General features: G+C 51.2%; 1 protein-coding gene across 3 annotated transcripts in view; it reads right to left on the reverse strand.

Annotated features, from left to right (window-relative positions):
• UBASH3A (ubiquitin associated and SH3 domain containing A) overlaps nucleotides 1-17,526 on the reverse strand; it is a 46,876-nt gene that overhangs the window by 6,511 nt on the left and 22,839 nt on the right. For all 3 annotated transcript variants that reach the window (XM_017538594.2, XM_017538595.2, XM_017538596.2), the window contains exons 7-10: nucleotides 16,071-16,194; nucleotides 10,863-10,962; nucleotides 6,419-6,541; nucleotides 4,543-4,635 (exon numbers count right to left, since the gene is read on the reverse strand). In XM_017538594.2, the coding sequence (XP_017394083.1) occupies nucleotides 4,543-4,635; nucleotides 6,419-6,541; nucleotides 10,863-10,962; nucleotides 16,071-16,194 (440 nt within the window). The remainder of the gene's footprint in view (nucleotides 1-4,542; nucleotides 4,636-6,418; nucleotides 6,542-10,862; nucleotides 10,963-16,070; nucleotides 16,195-17,526) is intronic.

The raw sequence follows: 17,526 nt of genomic DNA on the forward strand, positions 1-17,526 counted from the left end.
CCACCACCGCCACCACCGCCATCACCGCCATCACCATCACCGCCATCACCACCATCACCATCACCACCATCATCACCATCACCACCATCACCACCATCATCACCATCTGCACATAAAAATCACTGAGAGATCAGAGATCACGTTAAAGGCTTTGACATTATTGCTGGCAAAAGGCATTTTAAAAAGCTTTTTACTTTACATCCAAGTGACCCAAATAATAGAAGTCAAAAAATCCACCAAAAATGGGAATAAGTATGTTAATGAGAACCATGGACAATGACAAAAGAGAGATAAAATTATGAAGAATGGGCTGGGCGCCGTGGCTCACGCATGTAATCCCAGCACTTTGGGAGGCCAAGGCAGGTGGATCATGAGGTCAAGAGATTGAGACCATCCTGGTAAACATGGTGAAACCCCGTCTCTACTAAAAATACAAAAATTAGCCAGGCATGGTGGCGTGTGCCTGTAGTCCCAGCTACTCGGGGGGCTGAGGCAGGAGAATTGCTTGAACCCAGGAGGCGGAGGTTGTGGTGAGCCGAGATTGTGCCATTGCACTCCAGCCTGGTGACAGAGCAAGACTCCATCTTAAAAGGAAACCCCCCACCCCCCCAAAAAAGAAAAAAAATTATGAAGAATGTTTTCGGTCAGTCGTATTCTTTTATCACAAAGGCTGGCCAAGAGATCCCCTTTTTATTCGTCATTGCTGTCGTGGTGAGAGAGGTTGGGTAGGGAAACCAAGATCAAGGTCTTCACTGGAAAAGACCCTTGCAGGCTGAGGCAGTAAAAGGCCAGTGAGAGGGGGCCGTTGTAGCTGGCCCTGCGGACACGGGTGACCTGGGGACTCCCCCACGGCAGACTCTCCCACAGCAGAAACCAGAGCAGTTCTGAAACCTAGTGGAAGAGCAGCAGAAGCTGAGGAAGTTTCGAACAAAATACGCTCAGTGAGTGGTGGGGTGCAAAGACCGGAGGTGGAGGAGGAGAGGGGAAACTGAGGCATAGGCCTGTCGCCTCTTGTCATATATTTCTGTGTGTTTCTTGCTTGGTTCACGTCTTATTTGGTTAATTAGGTTAATTATAAACATTGATCCTAAACAACCAGAGATGGAATTGCCGCATGTCAGTTTTGCTTTATTCCACCACAGTTATGAAGAGCCGCCCTCACGCTGAAGGGTCCCAGATGCTCGGAGACCCCGCCCCTCCACATTTCTGGTCTTGCCATCCTTGTCCCTCCCAAAGGGCAGAGCTGGAGAGGCCTCGTCCCATTTCCCATGCCTTTCTGAAAACACGAAGGCGGGACCTGCTGCTGTGGGCACTGGAACAGGGAGAGGCTGACATCACGGGACCCGTCACCTGGGCTGGGGTCACGGCTCTGAAGGAGCAATAGGGTCGCAGCTTCCTCCTCTGCGGTCTGTGACTCGGCCCCAAGTGAAACCCCAACGGGTATGTGTATGTGTGTGGTGTATGGTGTGTGTATGTGCATGTGTGTGGTGTGTGATGTGTGTGGTATGGTGTGTGTGGTGTGTGTGGTACAGTGTGTGTGGTGTGGTGTGTGTAGTGTGACATATGGTGTGTGTGTGGTGTGGTGTGGTGTGTGTAGTGTGTGTCTTGTGTGTGTGGCGTGTGAGATGTCTGTTGTGTGTGTGTGCTGTGTGAGGTGTGTGTGTATGTGTGTAGTGTCTGGTGTGTGGTGTGTGTGGTGTGGCATGTGCCATGTGTATGTGTGTGGTGTGTATATGGTGCGTGTGTTGTGTGTGTGTTGTTTGTGTGTGGTGTGTGTGATGAGTGTGGTGTGAGTGTATGGTGTATGTGGTGTGTGTTGTGTGTGGTGTGGTGTGTTTGGTGAGTGTGGCATGTAGTGTGTGGTGTGTGTTGTTTGTGTTGTGTGGTGTGTGGGGGAATGTATGTGTGGTGTGTGTGTATGTGTGTGGTGTGTGATGTGTGTGGTTTGTGTGTGGTCTGTGTATGTGTGTGGTGTGTGATATGTGTGTTGTGTGTATGTGTGTGTTGTGTGTATGTGTGGTGTGTGTGTGTGGTGTGTGTATGGTATATGTGGTGTGTATGTGTGTGGTGTGTGTGTGGTATGTGTGGTGTGTGTGGCAATGTGTATGTGTGTGTGGTGTGTGGTGTGTGTGGTATGTGTGATGTGTGGTGTGTATGACTGTGTATGTGTGTGTGTGTATGTATATGTGTGTGATATATGTATATGTGTGTGGTGTGTGTGGTGTATGTAGTGTGTGTGTGGATGTGGTATGTTTGGTGTGTGTGGCTCTGTGTATGTGTGGTGTGTGGCATGTGTGGCTGTGTGTATGTGTGTGGTATGTATGTGTGGTGTGTGATGCGTGTGGTATGCGTGATGTGTGGTGTGTATGACTGTGCGTATGTGTGTGGTGTATGTATATGTGTGTGGTGTGTGTGGTGTATGTGGTGTGTGTGTGGATGTGGTGTGTTTGCTGTGTGTGGCTCTGTGTATGTGTGGTGTGTGGTGTGTGGTGTGTGATGTGTATGTGTGTGGTTGTGTGGTGTGTAGTGTGTGGTGTGTGTGTGGTGTGTGGTATGTGTATCTGCAGGCGTGAGATGTGAGGGAGGACTGTGAGAAGGCTCCTTGCCCTCGGGGTGGAGCCGCCTCTCTCCTCCGGCCACACTGCCTCATGCATTTGGGGATGCGTGGGTCCTTTTGCTGTTTGGTCAAACAAGCTGATATTGTTCTTTGATTGTCCTCTGGTTCATTGAGAGCCCAGAGGGGCAGTGTAATTAACATGAGAACCTCCAAGTCCAAGGGAGATAAATCTGCATTTCTGTCTTAGTGACCTGAGATGCCTGGGGTCTTCCGCCACAGCTGGGTGGGAAATGAAAGGATGAAGCTGTAAGACTGAGGTGGATAGAAAGTGTCTTGACGGTGAAGTGCATGGAACGTGGGTTGTGGATGCTCCATGCTGATAAAATGAACTTCTGTGCCTCACGAAACTCGGACTGCATTACGGGATGGAAAGTTAACGAGAGTGGGGGACAGGAATGACGAGCCCGTGGCTCCATGGGTGGAGCCAGGCCCGGCTGGGCCAGGGCTTCCTGCACACCTGGACTGGAAGGTGCTCTGACAGAGCCTCACTGGGGGGGTAGAGGGGATCTGAGGACATGGGAGCCGGCAGTGCACACGCGTGGGGTGGATCCACTGCTGTCCAACCGCTCCTCCTGTGAAGGTCCCGGCCCCTCATGGCGCCAGCTCTGACACGGCCCCATGTGCAAGTCCTGGCAAGACCACGATCAGTGGGAGGGCCCCTCTCCTGCAGGACACGCCTTCCTCCCCACCTTGAGCGCCCATTCCTTCCATCTGGGGCTTGTCATTCCAGCCACGGCAGCCCCTCCATGGTGCAGTGCCAAACTCTGCTGTCTCCAAGCAGCCCCCTCCTGGACCTTGACCCTCAGATCACCTCCTTTCTCCTGCCCCTCACCTCCCCTGTGCTCGGCCTCCCAGCTGACCCAGCTGAAAGTCCATGGGCACGGCCACCCCCTCACTACACCCTCAAGTCTCCCTGTCCACCATACTTATAGCTCACCCCGCCCGTAGCTACACCCCACTCTCTACCCACTCCGTCTATGCTGGAAGAGAGCCCCCAGCCTGGCCTACACATCCCCATTTAAACTCATGCTCAGGAGATGTGGGTGGGCTCTAGTGCTGCCCAGTGGTCACCCTGCATCTCCCAGCCCAGATCCTGGCCCCCTCTCGCTGACAGCCCTTCATACCTTCAGCGCACCGCAAATTCCCATGGTCCCTGTCCTCACTTTCCACTGGTGACCTGACTTCCTAGGTCTCTGAGAAAGTCAAGGCAAGCTCTGTCCCCGACATTTGCCCACCTGCTGCCTCTGCGTCTGTGTGCTCTGCCCTCTTCCCATCATCATGGAGGTGACATGCCCTCTTATGTCACCTGTGCTCCTGGCCACAGCTAGTTCCTGCCTGGGGACTGAGATCTCATCCCTCTTCCCAGACAAAGAGGAGCAGGATGGGCTCCGGCTGAGGGCAGAGTCCAGACCTCTAGGACAGGCTGCCTCCCTCCGGGCAGGAACTTTCTTCTTCCTGCAGGTCGGAGCTGCAGAAGGGTCTGCCCAGGGCTTCCTGACACACATCAGCCCTTGAGGATGCTGGGCAGCTCCACTGGCCAAGTGCATTGCCCTGGGAAGGGTCACGCATTTCTGACTTAAAAGGAACCATAGCAGTTCCCAGCTCTCAAGGTTTTCAAATGCCCCTTTCCAGGTTTATTTTTAAAGGCCTTGCTGACAGTGGCCAAAGAGAAACAGTGTGAGGACAGGCCCTGGCACTCGGCTGCACCAGCCCCTACTGGTCTGATGATCCTGGCATTTCAGACACCCTCACGGACTCAGCGTGCCTGCCAACATCCTCGGAGGGCTGGCTCGTACCTGTCTGATGACTTTGGTGTGGGCATTCGTTGCCGTCATCCAGCTCCAGCTCCACTCCCTTCCCACTCCCCTTGGAGAATAGCCACGAGGTTAAGGGAGTAGGAGAGGCTCACCGAGGTTCTCACTGACCTTCCAGGATGAGTTTGGCCGTCTGCACACAGCGGAGGGCTGGGGAGGCGAACACAGAGCTGATTCTGATACCGCTGTCCAGTAGCGCGTCCCCTGGAAAATAGCGAAAAAGGCAGAAAATGCCCCTTCATAATTCTAGCCTCTGACCGCAGATGAGCCATGTGCTCCCTGTGGTAGGCAGGGTCCTCAAAGGGCCCCGGGTTTCCAAGCTCTGGGGTACACACCCTGCATAGACCCCAAGCAGGAGCAGAACCTGTGACCAGGATGATTTGTTGCTCCTGGGACGGTTACATCCTATGGCAGAAGGGAGGGGATCCAAGGTGGGACTGATCAAGTTGGTGAGCCCATTAAAAGCCATGATTATCTCTAGTCAGTCATGGAAAAAAGTCAGAGGAGTGTGAAGTGACAAGAATTCAGCAAAACATTGCTGGCTGCAAAGATGGAGGGGGCCGCATGGCAAGGAATGTGGGCAGCCTCTAGGGCTGGGAGCAGCCCCTAGCTAACAGCCAGCAAGGAACAGACCTCAGTCCTCTCACTGCAAGGACTCTGAATTTGGTCAACAGCAGTATGAGTCTGGAAGGAGACCTGAGCTCCCTGTGGAAACTCAGCCTAGCAGAGACCTTGACTTCAGGTTTTAAGATCCTGAGCAGAGAAGCAGTCCTGTGGGCCTGGGCTTTAAATCTGCATCACTGTGAGCTCAGAAATGGGCTGCGGTTGGGGACGGGCTTCACATCTGTGGTCATCAGAGAAAACTCAAGACCCACTGAGGCTCGTGGAAGGACAAGCCTGTACACCACCTCTCCCCCTGTGATATTGAAGCCCTGCTCTCAGAGAAATATTGGGGGAGTCCCTATAGCACAAAAATTGCACAGCCCCAAAGGTGGGGAGTGAAGTTTCAGTGGAGGCACTTATGGGTTGAACTGTGTCCCCTCCCCGGAAAAACATATTAGAGTCTTCACCCCTGGTGCCTTAGAATGTGACTCATTTGGAAATAAGATTTTTACAGTGATAAGTTAAAACAAGAGTGGGCACCTCAATAAGTTACACTAGGGGGGGCTCTAATCCAGCATGACAGTGTCTTTGTGAAAGGGGAAGTCTGTGCACAGAGACACGCATAGAAGGGGAGAGGAAGACAGAAGAAGACGTCGCCTGCGAGCCAGGGACAGAGGCCTGAGAGCACCATCTCCTCCCAACTCAGCATCCTGGGATCGCACACTGGGAGGCTGGAATCAGCTGTCGGGCAGTGCAGTATTTTCGACAGTGCACTCAGCAGGTGCTGTAACTTGGACTTCTCACCCTGCCCAGAGCTGGTGGGTAAACGTCCTGAGCACACCTCCGGGTGGGGGCCCAGGAAAGCAGGCCGTGGGGGTCTCTACGTTAACCATTGGTGTGACTTGCTTCTCTGGATTCCTCTTTCTGAATTTTGGAATGACTCAGTGAACTCAATGGTCTCTTCTGTTTGAAAAACAGTCACGTAGGAGCAGAACCCGCAGACACAAAACAAAAGCCCAAAATGACAGATTTTGAAATAAAACCAGTGGAGGATGTGGTTTTCCATTTTTAAAGTGAGCTCCTTGGTGCATACAGTAGTTGTTGATTTTTCCTTCCCTCTCTCGTTCTTTTGAGGCCTTTCTTTCACTCCTCCCAACTTCCTGAATCATCGCTTCCTAGATCAAACCTCTGCACTGCCACTTTCTTGCTGCGTGACCTTGGGCAAGCCGTTTAACCTCTCTGTGCCCCAGCCTCCCCAACAGAGTGGGGACAAAGCTAATGCTGTGTCAAAGAGCAGGCAGCGAGGGTTCAGGCTGGTTGCCTGTTAGCCATAATCATTGCTGCTGTTATTGTTACCCTTCCTACTGACAGCCTTCAAACATACCTGCAATTCTGGACTGGAAAATGCCACACGATGATAATGGGGGATCATTTTCGAAGTCTTTGATCCCACGACTCCGTCTGGGCAGACTGCAAGGGAAGTTCAGGTCTGGCCTGTAGTATTTCCCTGAAGTAGAAATAAGCATCAGATGCTCAGTTTCATCAAGTTAGTACAGATTCGTTCCACAAAATTCCTGAGACCAAGACCCACTCTAATGTCAAGGTTATTGAAATTATTGTCAGCTCTGTTTTTTCCGAAGGTGCTCTGCAACATGGTTTCAAATTGAGAAGAAAGTGCTGCTTGGCTGTGCACACAACATTTTCTCAAATGCAGAAAACTTAGGTTTCAGCCCCATGAACCATGCAACCCTCTTTGTCCTCCCAAAACCCCCCATGAAGGTTCACTCTTGGCCACGCACAGTGGCTCATACTTGCAATCCCAGCACTTTGGGAGGCCGAGGCAGGTGGATCACCTGAGGTCGGGAGTTTGAGACCAGCCTGACCAACACGTTTCTTCCAATATGGAGAAACCCCATCTCTACTAAAAATACAAAATTAGCCAGATGTGGTGGCACATGCATGTAATCTTGGGAAGCCGAGGCAGGAGAATCGCTTGAACTCGGGAGGCGGAGGTTTTGGTGAGCTGAGATCTCACCACTGCACTCCAGCCTGGGCAACAAGAGCCAAACTCTGCCTCAAAGAAAAAAAAAAAAGATTTACTCTTATATTTTTCTGATAAAGAATGTGATAAAGTGTCTCCGTGGCTGATTTAGCGTAACTTGCTAAGAATCTGAAGTTGGCATCAATGATCCATGCCCCTAGCTTTAAACATATTCTTCTTGCTCAGGGGACACAGTGCTCTAGTTGGAGATGTCCTGCGTTGTGCATTCTTTCGTCAGTTGCTTGAAGCCAGGCTGGAAGCCAGGTGGGCTCACTGGGGCTCTCTCCCACCAGAGGCTGCCTGGTGCCAGGGTTCACTGGGAGTTTGACCTTTAGTTCTAAGATCTGATGGTCTGGTGGCAAATCCTGGCGCCACCATCTCCTCACTGTGTGACTTTATCTCTCTTATCAGTAAAAAACAGGGAAAGGGTAGAGATTGCAAGGAGCCAGTGAGGTATAGCCCAGCATCTGACTCAGAGTGAGTGGCCAATGAGTGGGGGTGCTGGTCTCATGTCAGAATGACTGATTATCCTCACGCAGGATATCAGGACACACCGCGCCCTCCAGTGCACTCTGGTTTGCCTTCACATCTTCCAGAGGGGCCCCAAACCTCCTGGCTACTGGTAGGCTCCAGTAGCCGCACTGACCTTCCTGAGACCTGCTCTGCTATATCTGGCAGGCCATGTCCTTTGTACCCCAGAAAATAGCAGTCCACTTCATCCTGGCCCACAGCCTTGCACAAACCCAGTGAGGGGCGGTGGGAGGCAGCAGGGGTCAGTAGGGGACAGTGGCCATTTTTCATGCCAGTTTTTTAGGTTCTATGTAGGAGCTTCCTGAAGACTCCCTCCCTGGGATTTCCGTGGGCAGAGACTCATTGGAACCCTGTGTTTCAGAGGCGTTTATTCAATGCCAGTGTTAGCTGTTGGGAAAGGTAGTTTTAAAATCTTTTTTTTCAGGGAGAAAGTCCATCAATTTTATTGTATTCTCAAAGGCATCTGTGATCCCCCAAAATGTCAAGACATTCCATTTAGGTATTTTGCTTGTCATTGACACTTCTGTGATCACTCTGGGGCAGAGGGCAGAGCTCAGGAGAGGACGAGGATGTAGGGCAAGGTCAGGTCTCAATGGGAGCAGAGTCTGTGTGGAATATGGGGTGAGGTGAGGGGCCCTGTGAGGGTGTGGGTGCCTGGGCCAAAAGTGAGCTGTAGGGAGAGGCTGGTAGGGCACCACCAAATCTCTCTTGTGTCCCCTGAGGTTGGTCACCTTGGGGGAGAATGTGGCTATGCCTCATTGTGATTTATTAAACCCTGCAATATACAGAATTCAGACAAACTAGATGCCATTCTTCACTTTATAGAGGGCCTCTCTACCTTGGGAAAAGATCCACCAGGAGTTTCCTTTCAGCTGGGGATTTTCAGTGCCTTTAAAATATTTTCCCTTATAAGTGACTTGACCTTTTGTTCAGATGACCAGGTATTTTTTCTTTTTCTAGGAAGTCCAATAACTATTTTTGGTGTTGATTGTTTTGTATTGATTCTCCTCACCATGGACATGGTGTGTCAGTTCAATCTATAGCTTCAACAATTGTTTTATTGCAAGAAAGTTTCTTATATGTTTGTTGATGCATCCTGATAGCCACCTATTGTCTTGTTGTTTCTTCCTTAAGCTCTTGTATCTTTACTTGATCTTGTTTTATAGAGGTGACCATGTTATTAGCTCTGTGAGTTATTGGAAATATGTTTGATCATGATGTTATCTACTCAGAATCTTTTCTGGTGTATGATTGTTATCTGCCAATGGTTTTCCCTACTCAGTTCCCACTTTCTTGGGTCCGCTGGACTCCTGGAGGGGGATCTCAAAAGGGTTTGGCTAACCTAGCAACTGTGAATGGATTTTGTCACTATGTTCAATGCTTTAATTTATGTAATGGGTTATGGCTTAGAAATTGTGACACTACAGGCTTCCTATTAGGAAGCGATGAGCATTGACATGGACATTGATCATCAGTACAGAGGTTGGCTTGCAGGTATGTGTATTTATAAGCTCTGTTCTTACTTCATTGCATTCAGTGGAACAAAACTGGGGTGCACAAGAGGGATGTTTAAGAATATGCCCATCTGTTAAGCAGCATAGCCAAAAATTATAGCAGTTAAGATTAGGTTGCAGAGGTTCAGAGACGAGACTGGAGGTACAGTGTGTGCCGGCATTGGTGGGGTTCAGAGACTACAGTTCGGGGTGCATTCACTAACCAAATACCATATATGTGCTGCTGGGATGAAAAGACCAGCCAAGCATTCACACTAGCGGATCTGCTTCCTATTGAGAGCCATTCCTCCATCATCTACAAGTAGTTAGTTGAGGTAAAAGTTTTTTTTTTTTTTTTTTTGAGATGGAGTCTCGCACCGTTGCCCAGGCTGGAGGGTGTGATCTTGGCCTACGGCAACCTCCACCTCCCAGTTTCACGTGATTCTCCTGCCTCAGCCTCCCAAGTAGCTGGGGTTACAGGCGCACACCACCACATCCGGCTAGTTTTTTGTATTTTTAGTAGAGACGGGGTTTCACTATGATGGCCAGACTAGTCTTGAACTCCTGACCTTGCCCTTTGCCTCTTCTCAGCCTTCCAAAGTGCTGGGATTACAGGCGTGAGCCATTGCACCTGGCCGAGGTAAGATTCTTTTTTTCTTTTTTTTTTGAGACGGAGTCTCTGTTGCCAGGCTGGAGTGCAGTGGCGCGATCTTGGCTCACTGCAACCTCTGCATCCTGGGTTCAAGTGATTCTCCTGCCTCAGCCTCCCAGGTAGCTGGGATTATAGGCATGCACCACCACACCCAGCTAATTTTTGTATTTTTAGTAGAGATGGGGTTTTGCCACGTTGGCCAGGATGGTGTTGATCTCCTGACTTCTTGATCCTCCCACCTGGGTCTTCCAAAGTGCTAGGATTATGGATGTGAGCCACTGTGCCTGGCCTGAGGTAAGATTCTTACAGACAACACACACACTCAAATGCATGCATGGAACACCCCCAGAGGAAGATGTAGCAGGCACGTTTTCCACATATACACAAGGTCATTCCACAATACACACAAGGTCATTATATGCAATATACACAAAGTCATTCCACATATACACAAGGTAAGTATACACAATATATGCAAGATCATTCCACAGACAACACACACACTCAAATGCATGCATGGAACACCCCCAGAGGAAGGTGTAGCAGGCACGTTTTCCACATATACACAAGGTCATTCCACAATACACCCAAGGTCATTATATGCAATATACACAAAGTCATTCCACATATACACAAGGTAAGTATACACAATATATGCAAGGTCATTCCACAGACAACACACACACTCAAATGCATGCATGGAACACCCCCAGAGGAAGATGCAGCAGGCATGTTTTCCACATATACACAAGGTCATTCCACAATATACACAAGGTCAATATACACAATATATACAAGGTCATTATACACAATATACACAAGGTCATTTCACATATACACAAGGTCATTCCACAATATACACAAAGTCATTCCACAATATACACAAGGTCATTATACACAATATACTCAAGGTCATTCCACAGACAGCACACACACTCAAATGCATACATGGAACACCCCCAGAGGAAGATGCAGCAGGCATGTTTTCCACATATACACAAGGTCATTCCACAGAAGGTGTCTCAGGGGATTTGGTGCCACGTAAGGACGTTCAGTCTCATTTGTCAGATCCACAGTGTTTTGTCCACAGACCCGCCCGAGTGTGACCTACCGTCGGGAGTGGAGCATTGCTGCAGCCATGACTTCCCGAAGATCTGATCCACCCTTTCCCCGTGGCGAACCACCAGCACGCTCTTCCTTGTAACTGTGGCCTGGGTGGTGGGGCAGGAAGCAAGGCACATGCAGTTTAACATCCAACTCGGCGGACTTGCGCCAACGGCAGCTCTCCTGGTCACCCAGCAGCTGGGAGGGAATCTCCTCCTTCGTTAGTCAATAGCTCAGCCCATTTTGCCAAAATCAAGAAAATGAAACAGGACATGAAATTGGCAATCTCTTCAATTTCTTCCAGCATTTTATTTTCTGGGCATTCTAACATCAAGGAAATGAAAAGAGACAGGATTGGCCCCTACCATGGCACATCTGTTTCTCTACTTTTCTGTCTTTTCTAAGTCCTTATCCTTCCCATAGAGACTTCTTAGGACATTACCCCTATTGATATTATAATATGCACCATTATAATATAGATTATCTGTCTATATATCTAGTCTCCTCTCTCGTTGGCACACTTCTTCTGAGGAGCCCTCCAGGACTACCCTGGTGTTGGCACGTTAAGGGGCAGGCCTTTTATGGCTCCCAGGTGTGAATTCTGCTTCTGAGCACCGAGGGGAGAAGCCCTCATCCATCCCCTTGCTGTTCTTCCATAGCTGGTCATTCTCTGCTTGGCTAAGTGCTAGAGGAAAACAGTACTTTATACTTTCCTTACATCTTCTTGGCATGAGAGTGGCCTTGGCCATGGGCAGCAGCTTCACGCCAGGGAGAGCAGCTCTCTGGCACCTTCCTCTCTGGACTTAGGCAGCCCAGGATGGTCTTGGAGCCTTGCAGTCACAGGCGTCATGCCCCCCTGTTTCTGGAGAGCCTGTGCTTTGGGGAAGTAGCTCAAGGGTCATGCTTAGAGCAGCGACACTGGCTACTCTTTGGGAGGGGTCTCCTCTGTGTGGGATGTGTTTGGGGGCTCTGTCCTCAGGGGGCTGGGCCACCATTCTCCCCATGCTGTACAGGGCTGAGTGGAGGGGCTGGCCTTGAGGGGAACCCACTGCAAATGAAATGGAGTGAGTGAAAGAGAGCCAAGGATGGCCCCTGGGACCAGAGAGCAGAGTGCTGAGGGCTGAGCCAGCTGGAGGCCACCAGGACAGCTGTGTGGAGCTTAAGCCCTGTGCCAGGACCCTGGAGGGAGACACCAGGCTCAGCAGCTTCCCTGGAGGGCACTATTGTGCCAGCTGTCATCAGTCCTGCACCTACACCCCCAGTCCCAGAATCAGGCCCAGGCTTTCCAGGGGTTCCATTTCAGAGAAAGGGGGGACCCCTGCAGCAACACAGTTCCAATGGTGCTGCCCTCTGGCACCCGGGACTCGAGCCTCAGCCTCCCTGTAACACAGCTGTAGGAGGGAGTATGTCACATGCTGGACATGAAGCTGCAGTCCACAGGGTAACTGGGTCCAGGATCCCAGGGTCCCTGCTTTAAGGAGTGGCCAAGGGATGAACATGGAAAGATGAGTCATCAACAGAGAGGGTGGGGGCAGAGCGAGCAGAGCCGGCCACAGGATGTGGGCTGCGGGGCTTCCTGGGGACCAAGTCCTGCCTGGAGCCAAGGCGACCAGGGATGGACAGGGTGGGGAGGGCCCCTGGGCAGGAGGCAGTTCAGGCAGGTGCAGTCCCTGCCCTGCTCCCTCTTGGCCACACAGCTCTCTCTGGGCTAAAATGAGAGGGCGACTTGTGTGTGTTTTGCCACTGAGCAGGGTAAGGAAGAGAGGTGAGGAGAGGTGAGCCTTGTCAGTACAAACCCTCATGCACCAGCCCCAGCATCGCCCTGATTCCCCTAAAATCCTAGAGAGGAAAATGCAAATGCCTTTAACATCCAAACACCCCCCGGAAGAAGGGACTCATTTTCCACCTGGCCAGTGCTGCTGATCACTCCTATCTGGACTCGCTTCTGTGAACAGCAATCCGGTCTCAAGGGTCTGCACTAACTGGCCAGTCACCCTGGAAAGAGTGGTCCCCAGTGCTGTCCCTGCACCTTGGGAAGTGATTGGACACTACTGGGAAGGAAGGGATGCCAGGAAGTAGGGTGGGGCCAATTTCACCTGCCTCGGAAGCATTCTTGGGTCAGCACCACGGGCAGCTCCTGCCAGACCCTGTGGGTCCCCTGTACAGTCCACACTGGCCTGGGCAATGCAGAATTTCCAGCTGCTGAAATTCATCGGGACCAGACAGTTCTCCATGGTCCTGACTACATTTGGTAGGTGCATAAACCATGGGGTTGGTGAGCTGATGAGAACGTTTGCAATCTCCACGCAAACGCTTTCTCGGGTCACGGAGCTAAGTCTTCAAAATGAACATGTGGTAAGGCCAAATGAATAGTATTGGTGTCCCTTATTGGACAACTTCAGATGTTTGCTTCAGGATAGAAACATCCGTCTCCTGGGGAAGACCTCCAGGGGAAGGCTTGTCTTGCTGTCTTGCAGTTGTGAAGTATGGTTATGCGGGGGTTGCCTACACTGACACCAAGAGGCAGCACCCACCACTCCATCCCAGAACGAATGTTAAAATATCTTAGCCCATTCCCCTGTAGAGAGCTGATATGCAAGTAGTTGCAAAGCACGCATGTGCTTGGAACCTCATTCTGCCTAGTAACAAAGTCCGTGCATCGGGCTGAAGTTTTGGATTTGGAGCGTTTTCTTCCTGGATAAGCTCAGAGCATTTTAAACACTCTCCTGTGCTTAAAATGTGGAGCTTTGCCACAGGAATATGGTGATAAAGCAAAAGAAAGATCTGTGGGGAGTGGAATGGGCTGACCCCTGGAATCTGTGGAATGAGACGGGGCAGCAGCAATTCTCTAGACAGAAGGTGCCGCATTGGTGTCCTGGGGCTGCCATACTGGCTGGGTGGTGCAAAACAGCAGACATTTATTCTCTCATGGCTTTGGAAGCTGGAAGTCCAAAGCCAAGGTGTTGGCAGGGCTGTGCTCCCTCTGAGGTTGTAGGGGAGAATTTATTGCTTGCCTCTTCCGGTTCCTGGTGGCCCCACGCATTCCTTGGCTTGTGGCTGCATTGCTCCAGTTTTTGCCTGTGTGTCCGCACGGCCTCTTCTGCTGCTGTATCAAATCCCCTCTGCTCTTCTCTCATCAGGACACTCATGATGGGGTTTAGGGCCCTCCTGGATAGCCAACGATAATCTTCCCATTTCAAGATCCTCAACTCAATCCCATCTGCAGAGACCCTCTTTCCTACTAAGGTCACATACACAGGTTCCAGGGCTTAGGACATCATCTCTGGGGCCATGATCCTGCCTCCCACAGGTGCATTTTACCAGACCTGTTGCCAGTTTTCTTTTCTTACTACAGGGAAGGGGTGAAATTCCTCTAGAGAAGACCACACGAGGGGGTCCAGTTCACAGGCAGATGTATGTTCTGTCTTCAGCCATTGAAAACACAGTTTAGACACAGGTTGAGTTACGAGCGGAGGCTTCTATCCCAGGTTCTTCCCATTTGCAATCTGGAAAGCAGGGCACAGCCCTGGGGAGTCTCCCAAGTCTGGGCCTTTCACACATGGTGAACGCTGATCGCCCTTTCACACAGACCCAGCTTCGGAGACACATTCTTAATTTCTCAAGAAAAGGCCTCCTCAGCCAGCTACCAAGGCAGCAAAGACCTGCCAGGGCTGCTTAGCTTTGGGCTGATTTGCATCAGCTGCCAGGAGGCGCAAATGGTGGAAATGGTGACAGGGACACTGCTTCAGCAGCAGAATTTTGCTCTCTCACTGTCCTGGAGGCTGGAGGTCAGAGATGATGGCATTGCCAGGCCTGGTTCCTTTAGAGGCCTCTCTCCAGGACCTGCAGGCGGTGTCTCCTCCCTGTCCTCACAGGGCCATTCCTCTGTGTGTGCCTGTGTCCTCATCCCCTCTTCCTATAAGGGCAGCAGGCAGAATGGATCAGACTGCCCCAGCCCTATTGCCTCATTTCACCTCAAATACGTCTTTCAAGGCCTCGCCTATAGATACAGTCACATTCAGTGGGACTGGGGGTTAGGACTTCGAGATAGGAATTTTGGAGACACACAATTCAATCCGTAACAGGGAGTGAGCGTTGATCCTAAGATCCTAAGCCAGTGATGAGTCCCGGTAGGGCCTTCCTTTGGTCATTCTGGAGATTTGTGGACCAGGCCCCAAGCTGGGCCCTGGGGACTAGAGAATGAGCCGGGCTACTGTGGCCCACCCTCTGGGCACAACAGTCTCTCCTCACTAGGGGCCTGGCCGTGGTGGGCACTGGATGCCCTATTTCATGTAATCCTCCCCACAATCTGATGGGAGGGTGTTAGGACAATCTTCCTAGCCTCCATGAGCCCCAGTTTTCGGATCTGTAAAATGGGTAAGGGGCAGGAATAGTGCCTCCTGTGTTGATTGGGGGTAGCAGGGGTGACAGATCCTGAAATAACATGTGTGGCACATGGAAGAGCACAGGAGGACAAATTTGGGAACAGTAAGGACAGGGAGGCATTTCCACTACTGTGGCAACTGGACCAGGGCCAGCAGCAGGTGCAGTCCCTTCTCAGGGGCTCTTCTGTAAGGAGGGCGACGCTTCAGATCACAGGACAGGGGTCAGGGATGCCATGCCACTTGTTTGCCTTCAGGGAGGGGCTGCCTGCTCCTCGGTGTCCTTGCCTGGCAGCCTGCTTTCCTGGATGTGCCCTGTGAGGGTGGCCGGCTCAGGGTGCCCTGCTGTGCCCTGACCCCTGGCCTGAGGCTGCTGAACCCCCAGGTTATGAAGAGTTTTACCTCAAAAGATGAGGGGCCAAGGCACTGGAGGAGGTGACGTCTTGGGGGCCGCTTGGCTCATGAATGGGGGAATGGGGTGAGAACTCGGGATGCCAGGTGGGGCTGTGTCCTTGCCTCCTCCTTGCCCTGGTGCCATGCCCTGGTGCCATGACTGAAGCCTCCTTGAGGAGCTTGAAGGTGGGACACTCTCCCATGGAGAGGGTGGCTCCCTGTCTGCCCGGAGCAGATGGACCAGGGCAGGACCCCCTGGCACCTCAGCACTGGTGGGAGGCCCCCTTGCGGACCCATGCCTGGATCTGTGCGCTAGGCCAGCAGGGGGGATGTGTCTGTGGAACAGAAGCTATTCCCACGAAGCTTCGTCCACCATGAAGTTAATACAGAGTGTGGTTTTGCTTAGTTTACTTAAAAGAAAAGAGGGAACATTCTATTACCTGCAAGGCCTGTATGCTACTGAGACTCCTGGCTGTTTGTGAAAGAAACTCCCCACTGCGTCTGCTGCTGGCTTCCCCGTCCTTTCTGGAGTTCAGGTCCGCAGCTAGACTGAAGGTGTACGTCCTGCAGGGGAAGGAAAGCACGGCTTGAGCAGAAGGGAGACTGTGCTGTTGCCGTAGAGACCCCATATCTGGTCACGTATGCACTTGAGGATGTGCGGGACAGCCTCGGTAGACAGGTTCCCAGGAGCACAGAATGAAGTGGCGTGTGCAAAGTGCTCAGGACCCAGGAAGTGCGGATGATGTGGCTGTTTTATTACAACGATTACCATCTCTGATGGATAATTTTACATGTCAACGTGGTTGGGCCACAGTACCCAGGTATTGGGTCAAATGTTATTTTAGATGTCACTATGAAGGTATTTTTTTTAAGAATGAGATTACCATTTAAGTCACTAGACTGAGTAAAGCAGGCCACCTTCCAGAGGATGGGCTCCGCGGTGCTGGCTCAATCTTTTTAAACTGCTGGAAGTCCTTATTGAAAACATCTAAAGTTTTCAAAATCAGAAAATGGTCCTTGAATGTCTCGACACATCACTGTGGGTGGGTCTCATCCAACCAGTTGAAGGCCTTAAGAGGAGACAAACTGGGGTCCCATGAGGAAGGGGGGTTCTGCCTCCAGCCCACCTTTGGATTTGAGCAGTAACTTCAATGCTTTCTGGGGTCTCCCATCTGCTGGCCTGCCGGGCAAACGGTGGACTTGCCAGGCTCACAGTCTTGAGCCCATTCCTTCACCTAGATCTCTCCTCTCCCAGTCACTCTCTGTCTCTGTCTCTCTCTGGGGAACACTGTTGAATACACCATTGTCTTTGATCCACTTTCTAATACAGTCCCAGGTGTGCAAATGGATGCAGCTGAGATGCAGGAATGAACCAGCAGTGAACAGACACATTGATGCACTCTGCTCACATCTGGAGGACAGAAGATGCATTCAGCGGAAGGCATCAGGGTAATGAGGGAGCTGCTGCCTTCCAACAATCGAGAAACATGTCATGGAGTGGACAGGCACTCAGGTGCTCAGGGACGACTGAGGGGAAAGATCCCAGCAACTTGTAGCAGTGAGAACTCCATGCTCTGGAATAGGAAGGGGGTGATGGTGATGGGGGCCCCCAAAATGAATGTGTCTGGGAGAGACAGGCAGGGTGGTCAGAGGAAGACAGTGAATGAGAAACAGAGACTGGAAGGCTTCAGGAATCCTCCTTGGAACAGCACATGGTCAATTTCCCCAAGGGGGAATTCACTCCATGGAAGCAAAGATATTTGAAAACTCTATTTAGAAATTATACACGGTCACAGTCCAGTGGCCACAGGCCTGTCTCAGCAGGAGCTCTGTGTGATTTCTCGGGGCTGAATTGGGCACAAAAAGTCTGTTGCCTGCCCAACAGCTTCTACTGAC

This window comes from Cebus imitator, unplaced genomic scaffold (genome assembly GCF_001604975.1).
Source record: "Cebus imitator isolate Cc_AM_T3 unplaced genomic scaffold, Cebus_imitator-1.0 Scaffold112, whole genome shotgun sequence".
Lineage (NCBI taxonomy): Eukaryota > Metazoa > Chordata > Mammalia > Primates > Cebidae > Cebus > Cebus imitator.